General features: G+C 46.9%; 1 protein-coding gene across 7 annotated transcripts in view; it reads left to right on the top strand.

Moving 5' to 3' along the window:
* corin (corin, serine peptidase) overlaps positions 1 to 20,728 on the top strand; it is a 420,139-nt gene that overhangs the window by 52,796 nt on the left and 346,615 nt on the right. For all 7 annotated transcript variants that reach the window (XM_072496714.1, XM_072496713.1, XM_072496715.1 and 4 more), the window contains exon 3: positions 2,131 to 2,610. In XM_072496714.1, the coding sequence (XP_072352815.1) occupies positions 2,131 to 2,610 (480 nt within the window). The remainder of the gene's footprint in view (positions 1 to 2,130; positions 2,611 to 20,728) is intronic.

Below are 20,728 nucleotides of genomic sequence, written 5' to 3'. Positions count from 1 at the left end.
TTGAAGTCCCCCATGATCACTGTGACCTTGCCTTTCTGACATGCACTTTCTATTTCGTGGTGCATTTTGTGCCCCTGGTCCTGACCACTGTTAGGAGGCCTGTCCATAACTCCCATTATGGTTTTTTTTGCCTTTGTGGTTCCTCAACTCTACCCACACAGACTCCACCACATCATCTGACCCTATGTCGTTTAGTGCTATTGGTTTAATTTCATTCCTAATTAACAAGGCAACCCCGCCGGGCCCCTCTGCCTACCTCTCTGTCGATAGGTTGTGAATCCCTGGATGTTTAAATGCCAGTCCTGAACCCCCTACAACCACGTCTCTGTGATGCCTACCACATCATACTTGCCAGTCAAAATCTGGGCCACAATCTCATCTACCTTGTTCCGTACACTGCGCGCATTTAAATATAGCACCTTTAATTCTCTATTGACCGTCCCTTTTTGTTTTCTTAATGTGGTGGACCTTGGTTTACTGAGCCTTTCCATACACTGTGTCATATTTTGTGAGATGGGGACTATCGTAACCTCTCCTGAGTTCTGTCTTTTCGTGCTTTTTTGTATTCCTAAGCAGCTACGCTTCCCACTGATTACTTCACCTCTTGGTTCCCTGACTTTCCCTTCCCCCCCAATCTCTAGTTTAAAGTCCTATTGACGACCCTATTTATTCTTTTCGCCAGAACACTGGTCCCAGCTCGGTTCAGGTGGAGACCATCCCAACGGTATAGGTCTCCCCGTCCCAAAACTGATGCCAGTGTCCCATGGATGGGGGGTTTCAGAGCTGGCATCGGGCAGGGATTAGAAGAATGGGGGACCTGTTCATCGACGGGACGTTTGCGAGCTTAGGGGCGCTGGAGGAGAAATTTGGACTACCCCCGGGAAATGCTTTCAGGTATATGCAAATGAGGGCGTTTGTAAGGCGGCAGGTGAGAGAATTCCCGCTGCTCCCGGCTCAGGGGATTCAAGACAGGGTGGTTTCGGGCATATGGGCCGGGGAGGGCAAGGTGTCGGCGATATACCAGGAGATGAAAGAAGAGGGGGGGAGGCTTTGGTAGAGGAGCTGAAATGTAAATGGAAAGAGGAGCTAGGGGAGGAGATTGAGGAGGGGCTGTGGGCTGATGCCCTAAGTAGGGTTAATTCCTCTTCCTTGTGTGCCAGACCTAGCCTGATACAGTTTAAGGTAGTTCACAGAGTGCATATGATGGGGGCGAGGCTGAGTAGGTTCTTTGGGGTGAAGGACAGATGTGGGAGGTGCTCAGGAAGTCCGGCAAACCATGTCCATATGTTTTGGTCATGCCCGGCACTGGAGGGGTTCTGGAGGGGAGTTGCGGGAACAGTATCTAAGGTGGTGAAAGTTTGGGTCAAGCCAAGCTAGCACTATTTGGAGTAGTGGACGAGCCGGGAGTGCAGGAGGCGGAAGAGGCCGGCATTCTGGCCTTTGCGTCCCTAGTAGCCCGGCGAAGGATCTTGTTAATGTGGAAAGAGGCGAAGCCCCCCAGCGTGGAGGCCTGGATAAATGATATGGCAGGGTTTATAGAGTGGGAGAGGATAAAGTTTGCCTTGAGGGGGTCTGCGCAGGGGTTCTACAGGCGGTGGCAACCATTCCTGGACTATCTCGCGGAGCGTTAGAGGAAGGTGGGACAGCAGCAGCAGCAACCCAGGGGGGGAGGAGGGGGGGGGGCATCTTTCTTGGGGGGGTGGGAGGGGGAAGGGGGGCCTTTCTGGGGGGCATTTGAACACGAAAATACATGAATGATCCAGGAAACTGATATGTACGGGAGGAGTCCAATGTACAAAGCTCTGTATCATATTGACTTGCCATGTTCATGTCTTGCTATGCAAGCTTTCTTTCTTCTGTGTTTGGGGGGGGGGGGGTTGTTTTGCATGGTTGAAAATTTTGTTAAAAATTCTTAATAAACATATTTTTTTTAAAAGCAGTGAATTCCAGATACCTATCACCCACTGGATGAAATATGTTATACTCCATTCCTTTCCAATCTTTTTACCACCAACTTTAAATGTACGTCGCCTAGTTATTGACTAAGTTAAAGTTACTAAATTTTAAAAATGACTTTATGAATTTTCTCTGAATGCTATATTAATCCTTTCTTTGTATGTTTTTCATCAGGCGTTTTAGGTGATGGTTTTTTTGATCAGAGGAATGATGTACTTGCCACCAGTGGGACTGGACATGTAACTGATACTCCTTATACAGACATCATTGGGAACAGTTCAGGAATGCCACAACAAATAGACCTGGGGACACTTTCTCCTTTTGCAGTAACAAATGTCTCAATTTCCGATGGCCTAATTGGTGAAGACAAGTTGATTGATTTGAATAAAGAACAGTTCAGCACCATGCAGGAGGATAGTTTGCTGCCTTCACCCCACAGTACATCGCCCAGTTTTGATGATGTCAGTGCGGGCACATTCCTGCGTGTGGAGGAAACAAGCACGCTTGCTCATGAAGCGGATGAAACGTTTTCTTCTTCCGAGCCACCTACAAAAATCTCACCTTTCAAGACTTCATTTCCGAGCCTCAGCTCCAGCCATTTTGCTACAGATAATGACACAAGACATGAAGCTGTACATTTTGACCCCAGCTTTGGTAAGAATTTATTTCGCTTGTAGTCAATGGCCATTCATAATGCTCACATTCGTCCACAGATTTCAATGGGCTTTTGCATTTAAAGTTGTGATAATTAGAAATCGAGAATAACACCGTTTTCTCTATAGTGCATCTGGTAGCAGTGTGGGCAGGACAAGAGGGTATGCATCTCCTTAGTCAATCAGATTGAAAAATCACAAGGAGGTAGAAATTTATCTCGGGTGGTGGTGCAAAACTGGCACCTCTATTATACTGTGCCTGATATTGAGTTCTATTGCAGTTAATGGAATGAAACATCAGATGCTACATAGAATCTATGGCGGTTCAATGCCACTCATTTTATGCCAGCACACAAGATACATTTCTAGCCTGCAGAATCTAAAGTAGGAAGTGCAAATTAGAACATTTAATTTAATATAAAATCATGTACAAAAAGTGAACTCAAGAAAGAGAAAGAAGGATGGAAAAAGAGAAAGATGAAAGACAAAGTAAAAACCATTTTTTATTTGCTGTTTGAAAAATATTTCTAGCAATAAATAAAATCTGAACATATGCAACTTTACACTTGTAAAGATTAATTTTCAGTGCCACAGAGGTTGCAGGACATTAATTAGGGCGTACGCCATTAAAGATTCACTTATATTTGAACGAACAAGCCCGAGATGTTTCTGGTGGGTGCACTGGCTCATGCAATTACCTCAACTTCAGCCATTTCCTTTATTTCAGTGGGATATTGTTAGTGCGGAATTCCTGCAGGATTAGAGCAAGCCAGACACAGACTTCCTATTTTCACATTTGATGGTGAACATGCTGTAACTGCAAATTGCAGAACCATTTACTCTTTAATAACGGGGACACTGTTAACTTCACCATTATTCTTACCATAAAATTTGGGTCATTACATCCAAGGCCTGATAATCCTTGGCATACTTAATTAAACTATTAGAATATATTCTGCTTATTGATATCAGTGTTCATAATATACCAGCATGTATAAGAAAGGGGTGGCAGAGCACCAAGATCATGGTTGTTCTGTAACCTGGTAGCTCTTGGCAAATCTATATGTAATTTGCAATATTAACATTAGGAATAAAGTATGGAAAAGGAAAATTAATTCCCTTGACAAACTATGTATCTGTATATTGTATCTCAAACTTTATCTGACCCATTTAATCTGAAGAAAGGTCCACATTTTCCCCAAAAATCGAAATAAAGTGAACCTGTAAAATTATCAATTTTGACCACCCTCAGCATTCATCCTTGAGTTTGCCAGCTTCTATAACGCAGTATTCCACCCTCCCATGGCAAGTCTTTCATCTTTGTATTGTTGAGTATTTGTTCATTGCTATAGGTTTTTGTAATTTACAGCTTCAGCTATGTCCTTTGCCAAATATTTACATAACTCTTTTGAAGGCTTTCATTAACACACAATTATCACTTCTGCTGGGAATCTTTTTGCATGCCCACATTTGTAGTAATGCATGCTTTCTGATTGTTAGACAACTTGACATTTACTAATTTTATTCACATTATTGCACCAGTGATTAACATCTCACACATACAAAGCCATCTCAAATATTTTAAATAGCTACACCACGTCTACTCTTCATAATTTTATACCCAAATGAGAGATTACAGTTTTCATGGGGATTCTTAGTATACTGTTACTTTGTGTAAAAACTACTGGATAGATTTTATTTCGAGTCTCTGTTGAGCGCAAAGCATGCACCACACTTGAGTTGTGCATGTTTTCCCCCTGACACTGCAAAGCACGACTGCAGGTTTCTAGCTGAGTGCCGCTGAGTCCTAAGACTTGGAGATCATCTTTTGTGGGAGCAGAAAACTTCATAAGCCTCCTGCTGTGATCTGCAATTCCATCTTCAACTACCCCTATGACCCACAGATTGAAGGGCTCCCAGTGCATGGCACTGCACCAGATTTCAATGTCACGTCGTCACTGAGGCTTCCAAAGGTGTTGGATAATAAAAGTGAGGCAGGAGGGTGGAAAATGTCCTTCCACCTCAATGAGGTGCTTATGTGTCATTGTCACTCCAAGAAATTCTGGCACAATACAATGGGGAAGAAAGTGTAAATAATCCACTTCCATCCCTTTTAGCACTTTACTATACCTGGGGAATGCATATAACCCAAACAGCAAAACTGAAATCCATCTTAATTTCTATTGCTTGGGTTGGAAGGCATTTTAAAATATTTAGAAGGCATGTAGAATTCCTGACAAACTGAGAAAGAGGGAGAATTGTTTCACACTTTTAGTAACTGTCTGAAGATGGGAATGTAGCCATTTTTATATTCATATTCAAGAAAACAACAAAGTTAAAAAGCATTTTCCAGGATGCTGTCTGCGTTCTTGTGTAAGTGGCCACGATGGATAATCAACACCCCTGCATTTAGGGAAAAAATATTTTATGCGTCAATAGTTATTTGAGGGAGTAACAAAATTCATTAACACCAGCGGATATAATTTATTTTGAATTTCAGAAAGCATTATTAAAGTATCCATTCCATTTCTGGCACAGATAGAAGTTTGAAGACTTATGCAATGAGTTATAGATTAGCTCACTGGGTTGAAGGAAGAAGGTGCTGATCAATGGCAAACGTTTAGCTGAGATACAGTAACTTCCCAGTTTAGTTCTTGATGCAGTGTTGACATATGGAGGGTAGTTCTTGTCTTATAAAATTTGTCGATAGTATCAAGCTACATGTTCAGATGATGAACTGTTATCCGGATAGTTAATCTAGTATTGAGAAGCACTTGGTTATGAGACAAAATAAATTATTTTAACTGCAAGTCACTAATGTGAACCCATTTTAGGGACACCACCCTAAAGCCACGTTGCCTTGAAGCTATTTCAGAGAAGTTTGACGAGGATAATTCTGGGACTTTCGCATTAAATTATGATTGGAAAATCAGAAGCAGATTGGGGTGGGTTTTGCCAGAAAAATAACTGCGTGTTAATTATGCACTCAGTAGTAATTTGCAAATCAGCCAGCAAATTCAGAGTATTAAGAGATTCACCATGAATATTTCCTTCATCTAACACTTTAACACAGATCCAACACATTCTGCTAGTACTAACATTGTTATGATACGGATACATACGTACATTAGTAAGACAGTCTCTTGGGTGGACATCTGTCTCATTTTGGCAGAACATGACGTTCAGGAACTTGGCTCTTAGGGGTACCAGGAGTATCTTTCTGTACACTGGTTGGTGTTCCATCTGACGAAATTAACTCAGGAACTGTCTCCAGTAATGTGGATAATTCTGACATAACAGATTCCTAATTTTGGCATTTGTAGTCCTCAAATCTGGCATGTCTCTGTCCATACTCTCTGTGGTGTAAACATCTGATACAGATTCTGTACTCTTACTATGTGCAGACAATACAATAATTAGTCAGCGTGCTGATGCCAAAATTGCTCTTTGTCAGATTGTATAGTGTTTGAAATTGGACTTTTTTTGGCTAATACAATTGCTGGTGTCCATTTTTTGCCTGAGGTGTAATTTCTTGCAAGAAAACATTCCCTGTGGACAAAGACTCTGCGTTTGGAATATTGTTCCCTTCTAGCCATTTGTGCCTGATGTTGTTGCCTTACTATCTCTGGGGTTGAAGGGAGGGGGGGTGCAAAAGGTTGAACTGTGTGTGTCGTTTCCTTTTGAACATCAGTATAGCCGGTGAGCTTTGTGTTGTTGAATGCACAGTGTTTCTGTACATCATTAGAAAGCTATTGCCACATTTAAGTAGAGACCCTTTATTCCTCAAAATCTTCACTGCATGCTTGAGCAATTGTAAAAAATGTTTCAGATAAGCCATTGGTAGCTGGATGGAAGGGAACAGATTTGATATGGCAGATACCAGACCTCTTTAGGTAGTCCTTGAATTCGGCTGATGTGAACTGAGTACTGTTATCATTCACAAGTTGTTCAGGTTGCCTGAAACTTGCAAATGTACCTTTAAGAAATGGGTGTTTATCAAATAGCTGCAGTGATGGCAAAGTGTGGGTGGAGCTGGGCTGTCTGTCTTTCACTTTCGTTTTTGAGCAGGCAGCTACAGTGTATTTAGTTTTGTTTTGCAGATTGGGAGATGCATCCAGCAAAACCAGGTGTAATTCTGATTTCTTTCTGCATGAAAGGAATGTCTTCAAATTACTTGCTAATTTAAAAGTGATAACTGCTCTCAGTAGAGAATTTAAACCTGATGTCTGTGTTGAAGAGGATGTTGCAAATAAAGATTAAGGGTTACTTATAGAATATTGTATCTGTGGGGATGATTGGTGTTGATAGTTGTTAAGATGTTTGTTGTGGATTTATGAAGTATTAACTGGTTTCATAAATAAACATTGTTTTAATTTAAAAGTACTTTAGCTGCCAGTTTCACCACACCTGTAAAATAGGCCCGTGTGCTCCCCATAACCACAATCTATTAAACGTTATGGATCAGGTGAACTCCATGATACACTTTGAGATTCTCTAAACCCTGGCCCATAACATCATATAACTGCCTAAATGCTTTTTAAAAGAAAAAATTGTACTCCTTCAACTACTGCCTCTGGCAGATCATTCCTAACACTCACCACCCCCTGTCTGAAAGAATTGCTCCTCTAGACTCGCTTGTATCTCTCCCCCTTCATTTTAAACCTATGCCCTCTAGTTCTAGACTCCTCTACTTTTGGGAAAAGATGTTGACTATCTACCTTATCTATGCTCCTCATTATTTTATAAACCTCTATAAGATCACCCCTAAGCCTCCTATGCTCCAGGGGAAAAAGTCTCAGTTTATCACGCCTCTCTTTATAACTCAAACCATCAAGTCCCGGTAACATCTTAATAAATCTTTTCTGCACTCTTTTTAGTTTAATAATATCCTTTCTCTAATAGGGTGGCCGGAACTGTACACAGTATTCCAAGTATGGCCTTACCAATGTCTTGTACAACTTCAGCAAGATGTCCCAACTCCTGTATTGAATGTTCTGACCAATGAAACCAAGCTTGCCGAATGCCTTCTTCGCCACCCTGCCCACCTGTGACTCCACTTTCAAGGAGCTATGAACCTGTACTCCTAGATCCCTTTGTTCTATAGCACTCCCCAACACCCCACCATTAACTGAGTAGGTCCTGCCCAGATTCGAATGACCAAAATGCATCACCTCACATTTATCTAAATTTAAAAAAAATATTTTTATTGGCATTTCCCATATTTATAAACAGTTGTATATATACACATCACATTTTTCTTGCCCGCGCTAATTTCCTTTATTATACAGAGAGGTTTAGTTTGTCCTTCATTTAACTGATCCTACATGCATTTCATTGCCCTCTGGATCGGTCAGTGTTCCTCCCCCTTCCCCGTTGTCCCCCCCTCCCTACCTCTTCCTCCTCCCCCCCCCCCCCCCCCCCCCCCCCGGCTTCGACTGTGCTTTTCTCTTATTTTCCGGACAGATTGGAATAATCTCTCGTGGTTTCCCCGCCTTCCTTCCGCCTCCCCCCATCCCCGGGTTGCACAGTCTTTTGGTACCTCATCTATCTTGGTGTTTTTAAAAAAAAAATTCTTATTAGGTTGCCCCTTGTTGCTGGCCTCGAACAGGTTTTGGAACAGGCCGACAAACTGCCCCCAAGTATCCAGGAAGCCTTCCTCTGACCCTCGGATGGCGTATTAATCTTCTCCAGGTGGTGAAATTCTGAGAGGTCAGCGAGCCAGTCTGCAGCCGTGGGTGGTGCTGCCGATCGCCATCCGGGCAGGATTCTCCGGCGTGCGATTAGGGAAGCGAGGGCGTTGGCCCCCTTCCCCATGTGTAACTCTGGCTGCTCCGATACCCTAAAGATTGCTACTATTGGGCATGGCTTCACCCTCACCCCCACAACCTTGGACATTGCCTCGGAGAAGGCTGTCCAGAACCCAGCAAGCTTGGAGCAAGCCCAAAACATGTGGGTGTGGCTGGCCGGGCCCCTCTGGCACCGCTCACATTTGTCCTCCACCTCCGGGAAGAACCTGCTCATTCGGGTTCTGGTCAGGTGCGCTCTGTGCACCACTTTGAGCTGCATTAGCCTTAGCCTTGCGCAGGAGGAACATAGAACAGAGACCATTACAGCGCAGTACAGGCCCTTCGGCCCTCGATGTTGCGCCAACCTGTGAAACCACACTAAAGCCCATCTACGCTATTCCCTTATCGTCCATATGTCTATTCAATAACCATTTGAATGCCCTTCGTGTTGGCGAGTCCACTACTGTTGCAGACAGGGCATTCTACTTACTACTCTCTGAGTAAAGAACCTACCTCTGACATCTGTCTTATATCTATCTCCCCTCAATTTAAAGCTATGTCCCCTCATGCTAGACATCACCATCTGAGGAAAAAGGCTCTCACTGTCCACCCTATCCAATCCTCTGATCATCTTGTATGCCTTAATTAAGTCACCTCTTAACCTTCTTCTCGCTAACGAAAACAGCCTCAAGTCCCTCAGCCTTTCATCATAAGATCTTCCCTCCATACCAGGCAACAGTCTGGTAAATCTCCTCTGCACCCTTTCCAATGCTTCCACATCCTTCCTATAATGCGGCGACCAGAATTGCACGCAATACTCCAAATGCGGCCGCACCAGAGTTTTGTATAGCTGCAACATGGCGGGATTCGAACCCGGGAGCCCAAAGCAGTACCCTGAGTCTCTGGATTACTAGTCCAGTGACAATACCACTACGCCACCACCTCCCCTTCCTCAGTGTGAAGGAGCAAAATGGTTTAGCTTCAGCTCTTGGGGAGGTGGAGTTCACCCTGCTCAGTACTTCGCTCCAGAGTCCCCATCCTACCTCTGTCCCCAGTTCGTCCTCCCATTTTTGTCTGGTCTCGTCCAGTGGAGTCCGGGCTCTGTCCAGTAGCTGTCCGTATATGTTCCCACATAGCCCCCCCTTCTCGTTGCTTGTGCCTATCAGGTCCTCCAGTAGTGTGGTTTCTGGGGCCCCGGGGTACCCCACTGTCTCTTTGCGGAGGAAGTGTTTTATTTGGAGGTGTCTCATTTCCTGTCCTTTTGCTAGCCACCACTTCCTCGTCAGTTCGTCCAGTGTCGCCAGTCTGTGCCCTACGCAGAAGTCCCCGACAGTCAATGCGCCCCCGTCCCGCCTCCATCTTTTGAAGGTGGTATCCAGCATGGCTGGGGGGCATCTATGATTGTCGCAGATGGGGGCCATAAGGGACATTTTGGTTATCCCGAAGTGTTGTCTCAGCTGGGTCCATGTTCTCAGCGTGGCCACTACCACTGGGCTTGTTGTGTACCTTGTTGAAGAGGATGGGAATGCTGCTGTGGCCAGGGCCCGGAGGGACGCTCCTTTGCAGGATGCCTCCTCCATTTGTACCCAATCCTTGCCTGGTTCTTGTACCCATCCCCTCACTCATTCTGCCGTTGCTGCCCAGTGGTAGTATTGTAGGTTCGGTAAGGCCAAGCCCCCTTTGATTTTCCTTCTTTGCAGTGTCTGTTTGGGAATTCTCAGGTTCTTACCCCCCCCACACAAACGCCATGATAAGACTGTCTACGTTTTGGAAAAAGGCCTTGGGGTGAAGATCAGAATGGATCTAAACAGGAAGAAGAACCTTGGCAGTACGTTCATCTTGATCATCTGCACTCTCCCCGCCAGGGATCTGTTCTGGGCTGTTTTGAATGGGAGCACCCCCCCCCCGTTTGGGTTCCCTGGGAATGCCTCGCTTTTGCCCAGGTTACATTTGTAGCCCGAATAGGTTCCAAACTCTTTCAGCATTTGCAGTATTGCCTTCAGTCCCTCCTGTGGCTTTGAGACATAGAGGAGCAGGTCATCTGCATAGAGTGAGACTCTGTGCTCTCTGTCTCCTCTCCAGATTCCCTAACAGCTTTTCGCGTCCCGCAGGGCTATCGCCAGGGGTTCGATCACTAGTGCGAACAAAAGTGGGGCAGGGGGCAGCCCTGTCTTGTTCCTCTCTGCAGCTGGAAGTATTTAGAGCTGGTGGTGTTAGTTTGGACACTCGCTTTGGGAGCGTGGTACAGAACCCCGCTCCTAGCTCAAACCGTTCCAGTACCTCGAGGAGGTATTTCCATTCGACTCTGTCGAAGACCTTTTCCGCGTCCAGGGAGACGATCACCTCTGGTGTTCTCTCCCCGGAGGGGGTCATTATCACATTCTGCAGCCGCCTGATGTTCGCTGTGAGCTGCCTACCCTTGACAAAGCCCGTTTGGTCCTCTGCGACCACCTCTGGTACGCAGCCCTCCAGCCTTTTGGCCGGGACCTTTGCGAGTATTTTCGCATCCACGTTCAGCAGTGAAATGGGTCTGTATGATCCGCATTCCGTCAGGTCTTTATCTTTTTTGGGTATCAGTGAAATTGTGGCCTGCGCTAGCGTGGGGAGGCAGGGTGCCCCTTGCCAGTGAGCACATTTATCTAAATTAAACTCCATCTGCCATTCATCGGCCCACTGGCCCAATTGATCAAGATCCCGTTGCAATCCTTGATAACCTTTTTCACTGTCCACTATGCTACCAATGTTGGTGTCATCTGCAAACTTACTAACCATGCCTACTAAATTCTCATCCAGACCATTAATATAAATAACAAACAGCAGTGAACCCGGCACTGATCCCTGAGGCATACCACTGGTCACAGGCCTCCAGTTTGAAAAACAACCCTCTACAACCACCCTTTGTCTTCTGTCGTCAAACCAATTTTGTATCCAATTGGCAACCTCATCCTGGATCCCGTGAGATTTAACCTTATGCAACAACCTACCATGAGCCAGTGACTAGTGGTGTGCCTCAGGGGTCGGTGCTAGGACCACAACTTTTCACAATATACATTAATGATCTGGAAGAATGAACTGAAGGCACTGTTGCTAAGTTTGCAGATGATACAAAGATCTGTAGAGGGACAGGTAGTATTGAGGAAGCAGGTGGGCTGCAGAAGGACTTGGACAGGCTAGGAGAGTGGGCAAAAAAGTGGCAGATGGAATACAATGTGGAAAAGTGTGAAGTTGTGCACTTTGGAAGGAGAAATTAAGGCATAGACTATTTTCTAAATGGAGAAATGCTTAGGAAATCAGAAGCACAAAGGGACTTGGGAGTCCTTGTTCACGATTCTCTTAAGATTAATGTGCCGGTTCAGTCGGCAGTTAGGAAGGCAAATGCAATGTTAGCATTCATGTCGAGAGGGCTAGAATACAAGACCAGGGATGTACTTCTGAGGCTATGTAAGGCTCTGGTCAGACCCCATTTGGAGTATTGGAAGCAGTTTTGGGCCCTGTACGTAAGGAAGGATATGCTATCCTTGGAAAGGGTCCAGAGGAGGTTCACAACAATGATCCTTGGAATGAAGAGCTTGTCGTATGAGGAACAGTTGAGGTCTGTACTCGGTGGAGTTTAGGAGGATGAGAGGGGAACTCATTGAAACTTGCAGCATGCTGTGAGGCCTGGATAGAGTGGACGTGGAGAGGCTGTTCCACTTGTAGGAAAAACTAGAAGCAGAGGACACAATCTCAGACTAAAGTGACGATCCTTTAAAACAGAGATGAGGAGGAATTTCTTCAGCCAGAGGGTGGCAAATCTGTGGAACTCTTTGCCGCAGAAGGCTGTGGAGGCCAAATCACTGAGTGTCTTTAAGACAGAGATAGATGGGACTTCCGGTGGCAGCTATGAAGGAGTAAGTCACCCATTTGGTGGCTCCCGCTCTGGTCGGACTTTTGGACCGTTCCCCCAGACTTTTTTCCGGTTTTAAACAGCATATTCGAAGGCTGAGGCAATTGGGCACCATTTCCACGTATTGGTGTATGGAGAAAAGGACCAGAAGTGCACGAAAAGGCAGAAATAAGAAGTTAGCCACGAGCTGTGTTGAAGCTGCAGTGGGAGACAGTATGGCCGAGGACCGGACCCCTGGGGTGGCAGCGCAGTGACCAACGGACCCAGTGATGCAGGCCATCCAGGATGGTTTTGCCAGGCAGAAGCGGGAATGTTTGGACCCGATTAAAGAATCGATCGATCGGCTAGAGAGCAGATTGGACGCTCAGGATTGGGCGATTCAGAAGGTTGAGAAGGCGCTGGCTGAACAGGAGGAGCATCAAACAACGGTGGAGCTGGAGGTGGGGATGCTTCGGGAACAGCAAAAAAGGCTCCTGGAGAAGGTGGAGGACCTTGAGAGCTGGTCCCGCCGGCAGAACTTAAGAATGGTCGGGCTCCCGGAGGGGGCTGAGGGAGCAGACGCTGGGGCATACTTGGCGGGTATGTACGAAAAGCTGCTGGGGGAGGGGACATTCCCCGACTGTTAAAGGTGGACAGGATGTTCCGAGCGCTTGGTAGGAAGCCACAAGCGGGGGACCCTCCGAGGGCAATGGTGGTGAGATTCCATAGGTTCCTGGACAAGGAATGCATTCTTCGGTGGGCCAAACGAACGCGGAGCTGTAAATGGGACAACAGCGTCCTGCGGGTGTACCAGGACCTGAGCGTGGAGGTGGCGAGGAAGAGGGCAGGCTTTAACCAAGTCAAGTCTATTTTCTTCAAGAAGCAGGTGAAGTTCGGTCTGCTGTATCCGGCGCGTCTTTGCGTCACGCATGAGGACCAGCATCACTATTTTGAGTCGCCCGATGAGGCACTGAATTTTGCTAAAAGAAGAGGACTGGTGGGGGTCTGAGAACTCTCGGACTTTGAGACAACTTGCTGGCCTATATTGGGCCCCTTTTTTCTGTTTTTTTTCCCCTTGGTTTTTTGGGTTTTGTTTTCCTGTTTTTAAATTGGTTATGCCTTCTCTTATTGTTTCGTGTCTGTTTTGGGGGCTCTGTTTAAGAAAAGGGGGGAGGGGGGGGAAAGTCGATTTTTCTTTTTCTCGGTAGATGTTGGCAATGTCCCTTTTGTTTTTAATGATTTGCACTTTTGTGGGATGGAGACGTGCCTGTTTGAGTTTCAGTGTGTGGTGCTTTTGTTTTTGTGTTTTCTTGCTGTTGGGTGTTTGGGGATTGTTAGATGAGGGAGTTTGTTGGGTGAGCTAGCTCACAGAAGCATAGTGGGGGGTGTGTATACGTTTAATGGGTTTAACTAGATGGGTTCAGTTTTAGAGTAGTGTTGCTGGGGGGGGAGGGGGGGGGGATGGGTTCTGCTGACGAGGGAGTGACATTGAGAAGGTCTGTGGTGGGGGCCGCCGTAGGGCGGGCCGGAGGAGGTGTGGCGCAGGGGCTGGAGGCGGGCCCAGGCAAGGGGATGGCTGATTGGCCGGGGGGGAGGGGGGTGGGCACTTTGCCCCCCCAACTAGGCTGATCACCTGGAATGTTCGGGGGCTAAATGGGCCGGTAAAAAGGGCACGTGTGTTTGCGCACCTGAGGGGACTGAAGGCGGACGTGGTAATGCTGCAGGAGACGCACCTTAGAGTAGTGGACCAGGTCAGGTTGAGGAAAGGCTGGATTAGTCAGGTTTACCACTCTGGGCTGGATACAAAGACTAGAGGGTTTGCGATCTTGGTTAACAAGTGGGTGACATTTGAGGTGGGAAGAATAGTCTCGGATGTGGGAGGTCGATATATCATGGTTAGCGGCAAGCTGCAGAGGATGAAGGTAGTGCTGGTCAATGTATATGTGCCAAATTGAAATGACGGGGATTTTATAAAGAGGGTGCTAGGGAAGATCCCGGACCTGGACTCGCACAAGCTGATTATGGGGGGGGGGCGGTCAAGGAGATTTAGGCAGCCGAGGGTGAAGGAATTATCGTTTTACTCCCACGTACATAAGGTGTACTCCCGGATCGATTTCTTTGGCTTGGGTAGGGCCCTACTGGCTGGGGTGGTGGACATGGGGTACTCGGCAATCATGATCTCGGACCATGCTCCGCACTGGGTTGACCTGCAGGTGAGTATGGATAGCAAGCAGTGCCCGCAATGGAGGTTGGATGTAGGGCTGTTGGCGGACGAAGTGGTGTGCGAGAGGCTGAGGAAGTGCATGCTGAATTACCTGCAGGTAAATGATACGGGGGAGGTCTCAGCGGTGGTGGTCTGGGAAGCGCTGAAGGCAGTGGTGAGAGGAGAGCTGATCTCGATCCGGGCCCACAGGGACAGGATGGATAGGGCAGAAATGGACCGACTAGTAAAAGAGATTCTACGAGTTGATAGGAGGTATACGGAGGCTCCAGAGGCAGGGCTTTTAAGAGAAGACTGGAGGCTACAGGCGGAATTTGGTTTGTTAACCACAGGGAGGGCAGTGGAACAGCTGAGAAAGGCGAAGGGGGCGATTTATGAGCACGGTGAGAAGGCCAGCAGGATGCTTGCACAGCAGCTCAGAAAGAGTGCGCCAGCCAGAGAAATAGGGAAAGTTATTGACGGGGATGGGAACTTAGTTGGGGATTCGGCAGGGGTGAGCAAGGCCTTTCGGGACTTTTATAGCAGGTTGTATAGGTCGGAATCCCTTGCGGGGCCGGAGGGGATGAGGCACTTCTTGGAGGGGCTGACTTTCCCTAAGTTGGATGGGGAGCTGGTAGAAGAGCTGGTGGCCCCGATCGGGCTGGAGGAGGTAGTGGAGGGTTTGCAGGCCATGCAGTCGGGTAAGGCCCCGGGACCGGACGGGTACCCAGTCGAGTTCTATAAAAAGTTCTCCAGAATATTGGGGCCGGTGCTGATGAAGGTCTTTAACGAGGCTAAGGAAAGAGGGGTTCTGCCCCAGACAATGTCACAGGCCATGATCTCGCTCATCCTGAAATGGGTCAAGGACCCGGAGCTATGTGGGTCTTACAGGCCAAATTCCTTGTTGAACGTAGGTGCCAAACCTCTGACCAAACTTTTGTCCTCCAGGATCGAGGACTGTGTACCGGACGTTATTGTGGAGGATCAGACGGGGTTCGTTAAGGGTAGGCAGCTGGTGGCCAATGTAAGAAGGCTGTTAAACGTGATCATGATGCCCCCGGAAGGTAGGGAGGTTGAGGTAGTGGTCGCGATGGATGCGGAGAAAGCCTTTGACCGGGTTGAGTGGGATTATTTATGGGAGGTGCTGGAGAGATTCGGTTTTGGGAGGGACTGGGTTAGGTTGTTGTACCGGGCTCCAGTTGCAAGTGTACGGACGAACAGGGCGACTTCGGACTATTTCAGACTGCACCGGGGGATGAGACAGGGCTGCCCCCTCTCCCCACTGCTGTTTGCGCTGGCGATAGAGCCGCTGGCAGTTGCCCTGAGGGCCTCAAGGGGCTGGAAGGGGCTGGTCTGGGGGGGGGGGTGGAGTGGAGCACAGGGTCTCGCTGTATGCGGATGACCTACTGTTGTATGTCTCAGACCCAATGGAGATAATGGAAGAAATTATGGGAATTTTAGGGGAATTCGGCCGGTTTTCGGGGTATAAGCTCAAGATGGGGAAGAGCAAGATGTTTGTGGTTCAGGCGAGAGGTCAGGAGAGACGACTGGGAGAACTGCCGTTCAGAGTGGTAGGGGACAGTTTCAGGTATCTGGGTATCCAAATGACGAGGGATTGGGACAGGCTACATAAATTGAACTTGGCCCGGCTGGTGGAGCAGATGAAGGAGGATTTCCAGAGATGGGATGCGCTCCTGTTGTCTCGGGCAGGCAGAGTTCAATCGGAAAAATGACGGTCCTCCCGAGATTCCTATTCGTTTTCCAATGCCTCCCCATCGTCATCCCGTGGTCCTTTTTTAAGCGGATCAACAAAATTATTGTGGGCTTTGTGGGGGGGGGGCAAGTCCCTGTGAGTGAAGAGGGCAATGCTCGAGTGGAGTCGGGGGGATGGTGGGCTGGCGCTGCCGAATGTCAGCAATTATTACTGGGCGGCTAATATAGCCATGGTGAGGAGGTGGCTAGTGCGGGGGGGGAACCGGCGTGGGTGCGCATGGAGGCGGCTTCTTGTAAGGGCACAAGTCTGGGGGCGCTGGTAACAGTGCCTCTGCCGTTCCCGCCGGCGCGATACTCCACAGGTCCAATGGTGGTGGCGGCCCTGAGGGTCTGGGGGCAGTGGAGGAGACATGTGGGAGCAGAGGGGGCATCGGTATGGTCCCCAATCTACGATAATCACCGGATTGTCCCGGGGAGGATGGACGGGGTGTTCCGAATTTGGCGGAGAGCGGGGATAGAGAGGATGGGGGACTTGTTTATAGAAGGAAGCTTCCCGGGTATGAGGGCGCTGGAGGAGAAGTTTGCATTGGCGGGGGGAAATTAATTTCGATATCTGCAGGTGCGGAACTTTCAGCGGAGGCAGGTACAAACCTTCCCACTCCTGCCGCTAAGGGGGATTCAGGATAGGGTGGTTTCTAGAGGATGGATAGGAGAGAGGAGCGTCTTGGACATATATAGAGAGCTTATGGGTTCGGAGGAGACGCAGACCGAGGAGCTGAAGCAAAAGTGGGAGGAGGAGCTGGGGGGAGACATAGAGGATGGCCTTTGGGCGGACGCGTTGGGTAGGGTCAACGCGGACCGCCACATGTGCCAGGCTCAGCCTGATCCAAGTTAAGGTCGTTCACTGGGCTCACATGACAGTGGCCCGGATGAGCAGATTCTTTGGGGTGGAGGACAGGTGTGCGAAGTGTGCGGGGGGGGGGCCAGCGAACCATGTTCACATGTTCTGGGCATGTCCAAAACTGAGGGGAGTTTGGCAGGGGTTTGCCGACGCCATGTCCAAGGTATTAAATACGAGGGTGACAATGAGTCCAGAGGTGGCGATTTTCGGGGGGTCACAGGATCCGGGAATCCAGGAGGAGAAAGAGTCAGATGTTCTGGCCTTTGCTTCCCTGGTAGCCTGGAGGCGTATATTGCTGGCATGGAGGGACTCGAAGCCCCCGAAAATCGGAGACCTGGCTATCGGACATGGCTTGCTTCCTCTGCCTGGAGAAAATTAAGTTCGCCATGAGAGGGTCTCTGTTAGGGTTCGCCCGGAGGTGGCAACCATTTGTCAAATTCTTTGCAGAGAATTAATCGTCAGCAGAAGTGGGGGGGGGGGGGGGGGGGTTAGGCTAGCGTAGATTAGGGGGGTAAGTAATGGTGGGACCTGTGGAGAGGGAGGCGGTATTTGCACTATGTTAATATTTTCCTTGTTATGTACATTGTTGATTTTGTTGCTGCTATAATGCCAAAGAAATACCTCAATAAAATGTTTATTAAAAAAAGAAAGACAGAGATAGATAAGTTCTTGATTAATAAGGGAATCAGGTGTTATGGGGAGACGGCAGGAGAATGGTGATGAGAAAAATATCAGCCATGATTGAATGGCGGAGCAGTTTCGATGGGTCGGGTGGCCTAATTCTGCTCCTATGTCTTATTGTCTTATGATGTACCTTGTCAAAGGCCTTGCTGAAGTCCATGTAGACAACATCAACTGCATGGCCCTCATCTACCTTTTTAGTTACCCCTTCAAAAATTCAATCAAATTTGTGAGACATAACTTTCCACTCACAAAGCCATGCTGACTGTCCCGAATCAGTCCTTGCCTCTCTAAATGCCTGTAGATCCTGCTATGGGCCAGGGTTTAGAGAACCCCAAAGTGTATCATGGAATTCACCTGACCCACAATGTTTAATAGATGTGGTATGGGGAGCACACGGCCCACTCTACAGGAGTGGTACAGCAGAAATGGAAAAGTATTTTTTGCAGCAAAACAATGTTTATTCTATGAACTCAAGTTAACCTTTTTAAAACATACAGTGAACATCTTAGCAACCATTAATTCAAATACAACCCCTGCACACTTCGCACACCTGTCCTCCACCCAAAGAATCTGCTCATCCGGGCCACTGTCATGTGAGCCCGGTAAACAACCTTAACTTGGATCAGGCTGAGCCTGGCACATGTGGCGGTCCGCGTTAACCCTACCCAACATATCCGCCCAAAGGCCCTGCTCTATCTCTCCCCCCAGCTCCTCCTCCCACTTTTGCTTCAGCTCCTCGGTCTGCGTCTCCTCCGAACCCATGAGCAATTGTCCAAGACGCTCCCCTCTCCTATCCATCCTCTAGAAAGAATCCTATCCTGAATCCCCCTTAGTGGCAGGAGTGGGAAGGTTGGTACCTGCCTCCGCTTACACTGTCCTTTTAACATCCAGAAGACTTACAAAAGAAACACCTTTTAACAGAAGCACATCAGGTCAAAGTCACTACTGAAAACATTTATAATTCTGAATTCACCAAACGATCAAGAGATAGTCTTTTGATGGCAGAGAGAACAGTAGTACACCTGCTCGGTCTGGCTTCAGCTCCAACACTGAAAACGAAACTAAAACACACCCTGCAGCAAACAGTCTAAAACGAAAGTAAAAAGCTGACGGACAGCCCAGCTCCACCCACTCTCTGACATCACTGCAGTAGTAAACACCCATTTCTTAAAGGTACTCTCACTACAGATATTTATATACACACCCATTTATAAACACTCATTTCTTAAAGGTACTCTTGCATGACACCTCCCCCCCCAAGAAAAAAAAATAACCTATCAACTTCAAGATGATTCATTTTTCATCTTTTCACTATCCTTTAAGAAATGCACACAGTAAATATACTTTTTCGTTTCAAAAAACAACACACTCAAACAGGTACAACAATATTTTTTGTTTTTCCTCCAACTGGAATTCTTCTCGATTGATAGTCTCTTTGAACAAGAAGGTCTCTGCACGACCCATCGATTTCTCTACGCCTTGGCATGTCTCTTTAAAGTCAGATACTTTAGTTCAATTTGATCACAGAGTCCCTTGTAATTCTCCAACACATGAGCATTGGTTATCACAGCTTTCAGGCCGTCAAATGCCTGTTGAAACTCCGCTGTCTATTGAAATTTTTGACGTTTCTTCAGCAAGTCCATCAGTGGAGCAATCACGCTACAAAACGTTTGCACAAATGTTCGATCAAATGCATTCATGCCAAGAACTTGCATTATTTCCCTTCGTCTTGAGGGTATCGGCAACTCCCCAATAACATTTGCTTTCACATCCCGTGGGACCATTCGACCCTGTCCGATTGTATGGCCACGGAAAGTGACTTGGGCCTTTCCAAACTCACTTTTGGCTCGGTTTATCACCAAACCCGCCTCCTGAAGTCGATCGAATAACTCCATCAGATGTTTTAAATGTTCTTTCCATGTCTGGCTGAAAATCACCAGATCGTTGATATATACCGCACAATTGGGGAATCCTGAAACAACGTTGTTAGGTAATCGTTGAAATGTGGCTGGGGCATTTTTCATGCCAAATGGCATAACTTTGAATTGGTATATACCATCTGGAGTCACAAAAGCTGAAATCTCCTTAGCCTTTTCGGATAAAGGTACCTGCCAGTAACCTTTAAGTAAATCCAGTTTGGAAATAAAAGCTGATTGTCCCACTTTCTCAATACAATCCTCCAAACATGGGATAGGATAAGAGTCCGTTCTTGTAACTGCATTAACCTTTCTATAGGTCACACACAACTGTTGGGTACCTACTGGTCTTGGTACCATCACTAGGGTGAGCTCCATTGGCTGCAACCCACTTCAATTATGCCATTTTTAAGCATATTCTCAATATCTTTGATAACCTGTGCCAATTTTAAAGGGTTAAGTCTGTATGAATGTTGTTTGATTGGAACAGCATTTCCCACATCTACATCATGTATAGCCATTTTAGTACTTCCCAATTTATCTCTACAAACTTGCCCACGTGATATTAATAACTCTTTCAGGTCAGTCCGTTTTTCCTCTGGAAGGTAACTCAACAATTTATCCCAATTTTTAAGAACATCCTCGTTTTCCAATTTAATTTGAGGTATGTCAAATTCACAGTCATCTGGATTTGATTCGTCACTTTGAGTTGGAATCATTAAAACCTCCTCCTTTTTCTCTCCTTCCCTTTCAAAGTACCTTTTAAGCATATTCACATGACACACTCGGTGAGTTTTCCTTCTATCCGGCGTTTTTACCACATAATACACCTCACTTAATTTCCTTTCAATCTGATATGGTCCACAAAACTTGGCTTTTAAAGGTTCACCTACCACTGGTAACAGTACGAAAACTTTATCTCCACTGGCAAAACTACGAACTTTGGATTTCTTGTCCACGACCCGTTTCATCACATTTTGTGCAACTTTTAAATATTGTCTAGCCAATTCACTTGCTCTATTTAATCGTTCCCTAAAATTTGACACGTAATCCA

Source organism: Scyliorhinus torazame, chromosome 3 (genome assembly GCF_047496885.1).
Source record: "Scyliorhinus torazame isolate Kashiwa2021f chromosome 3, sScyTor2.1, whole genome shotgun sequence".
Lineage (NCBI taxonomy): Eukaryota > Metazoa > Chordata > Chondrichthyes > Carcharhiniformes > Scyliorhinidae > Scyliorhinus > Scyliorhinus torazame.
This window is presented reverse-complemented; position numbering and strand designations above follow the sequence as displayed.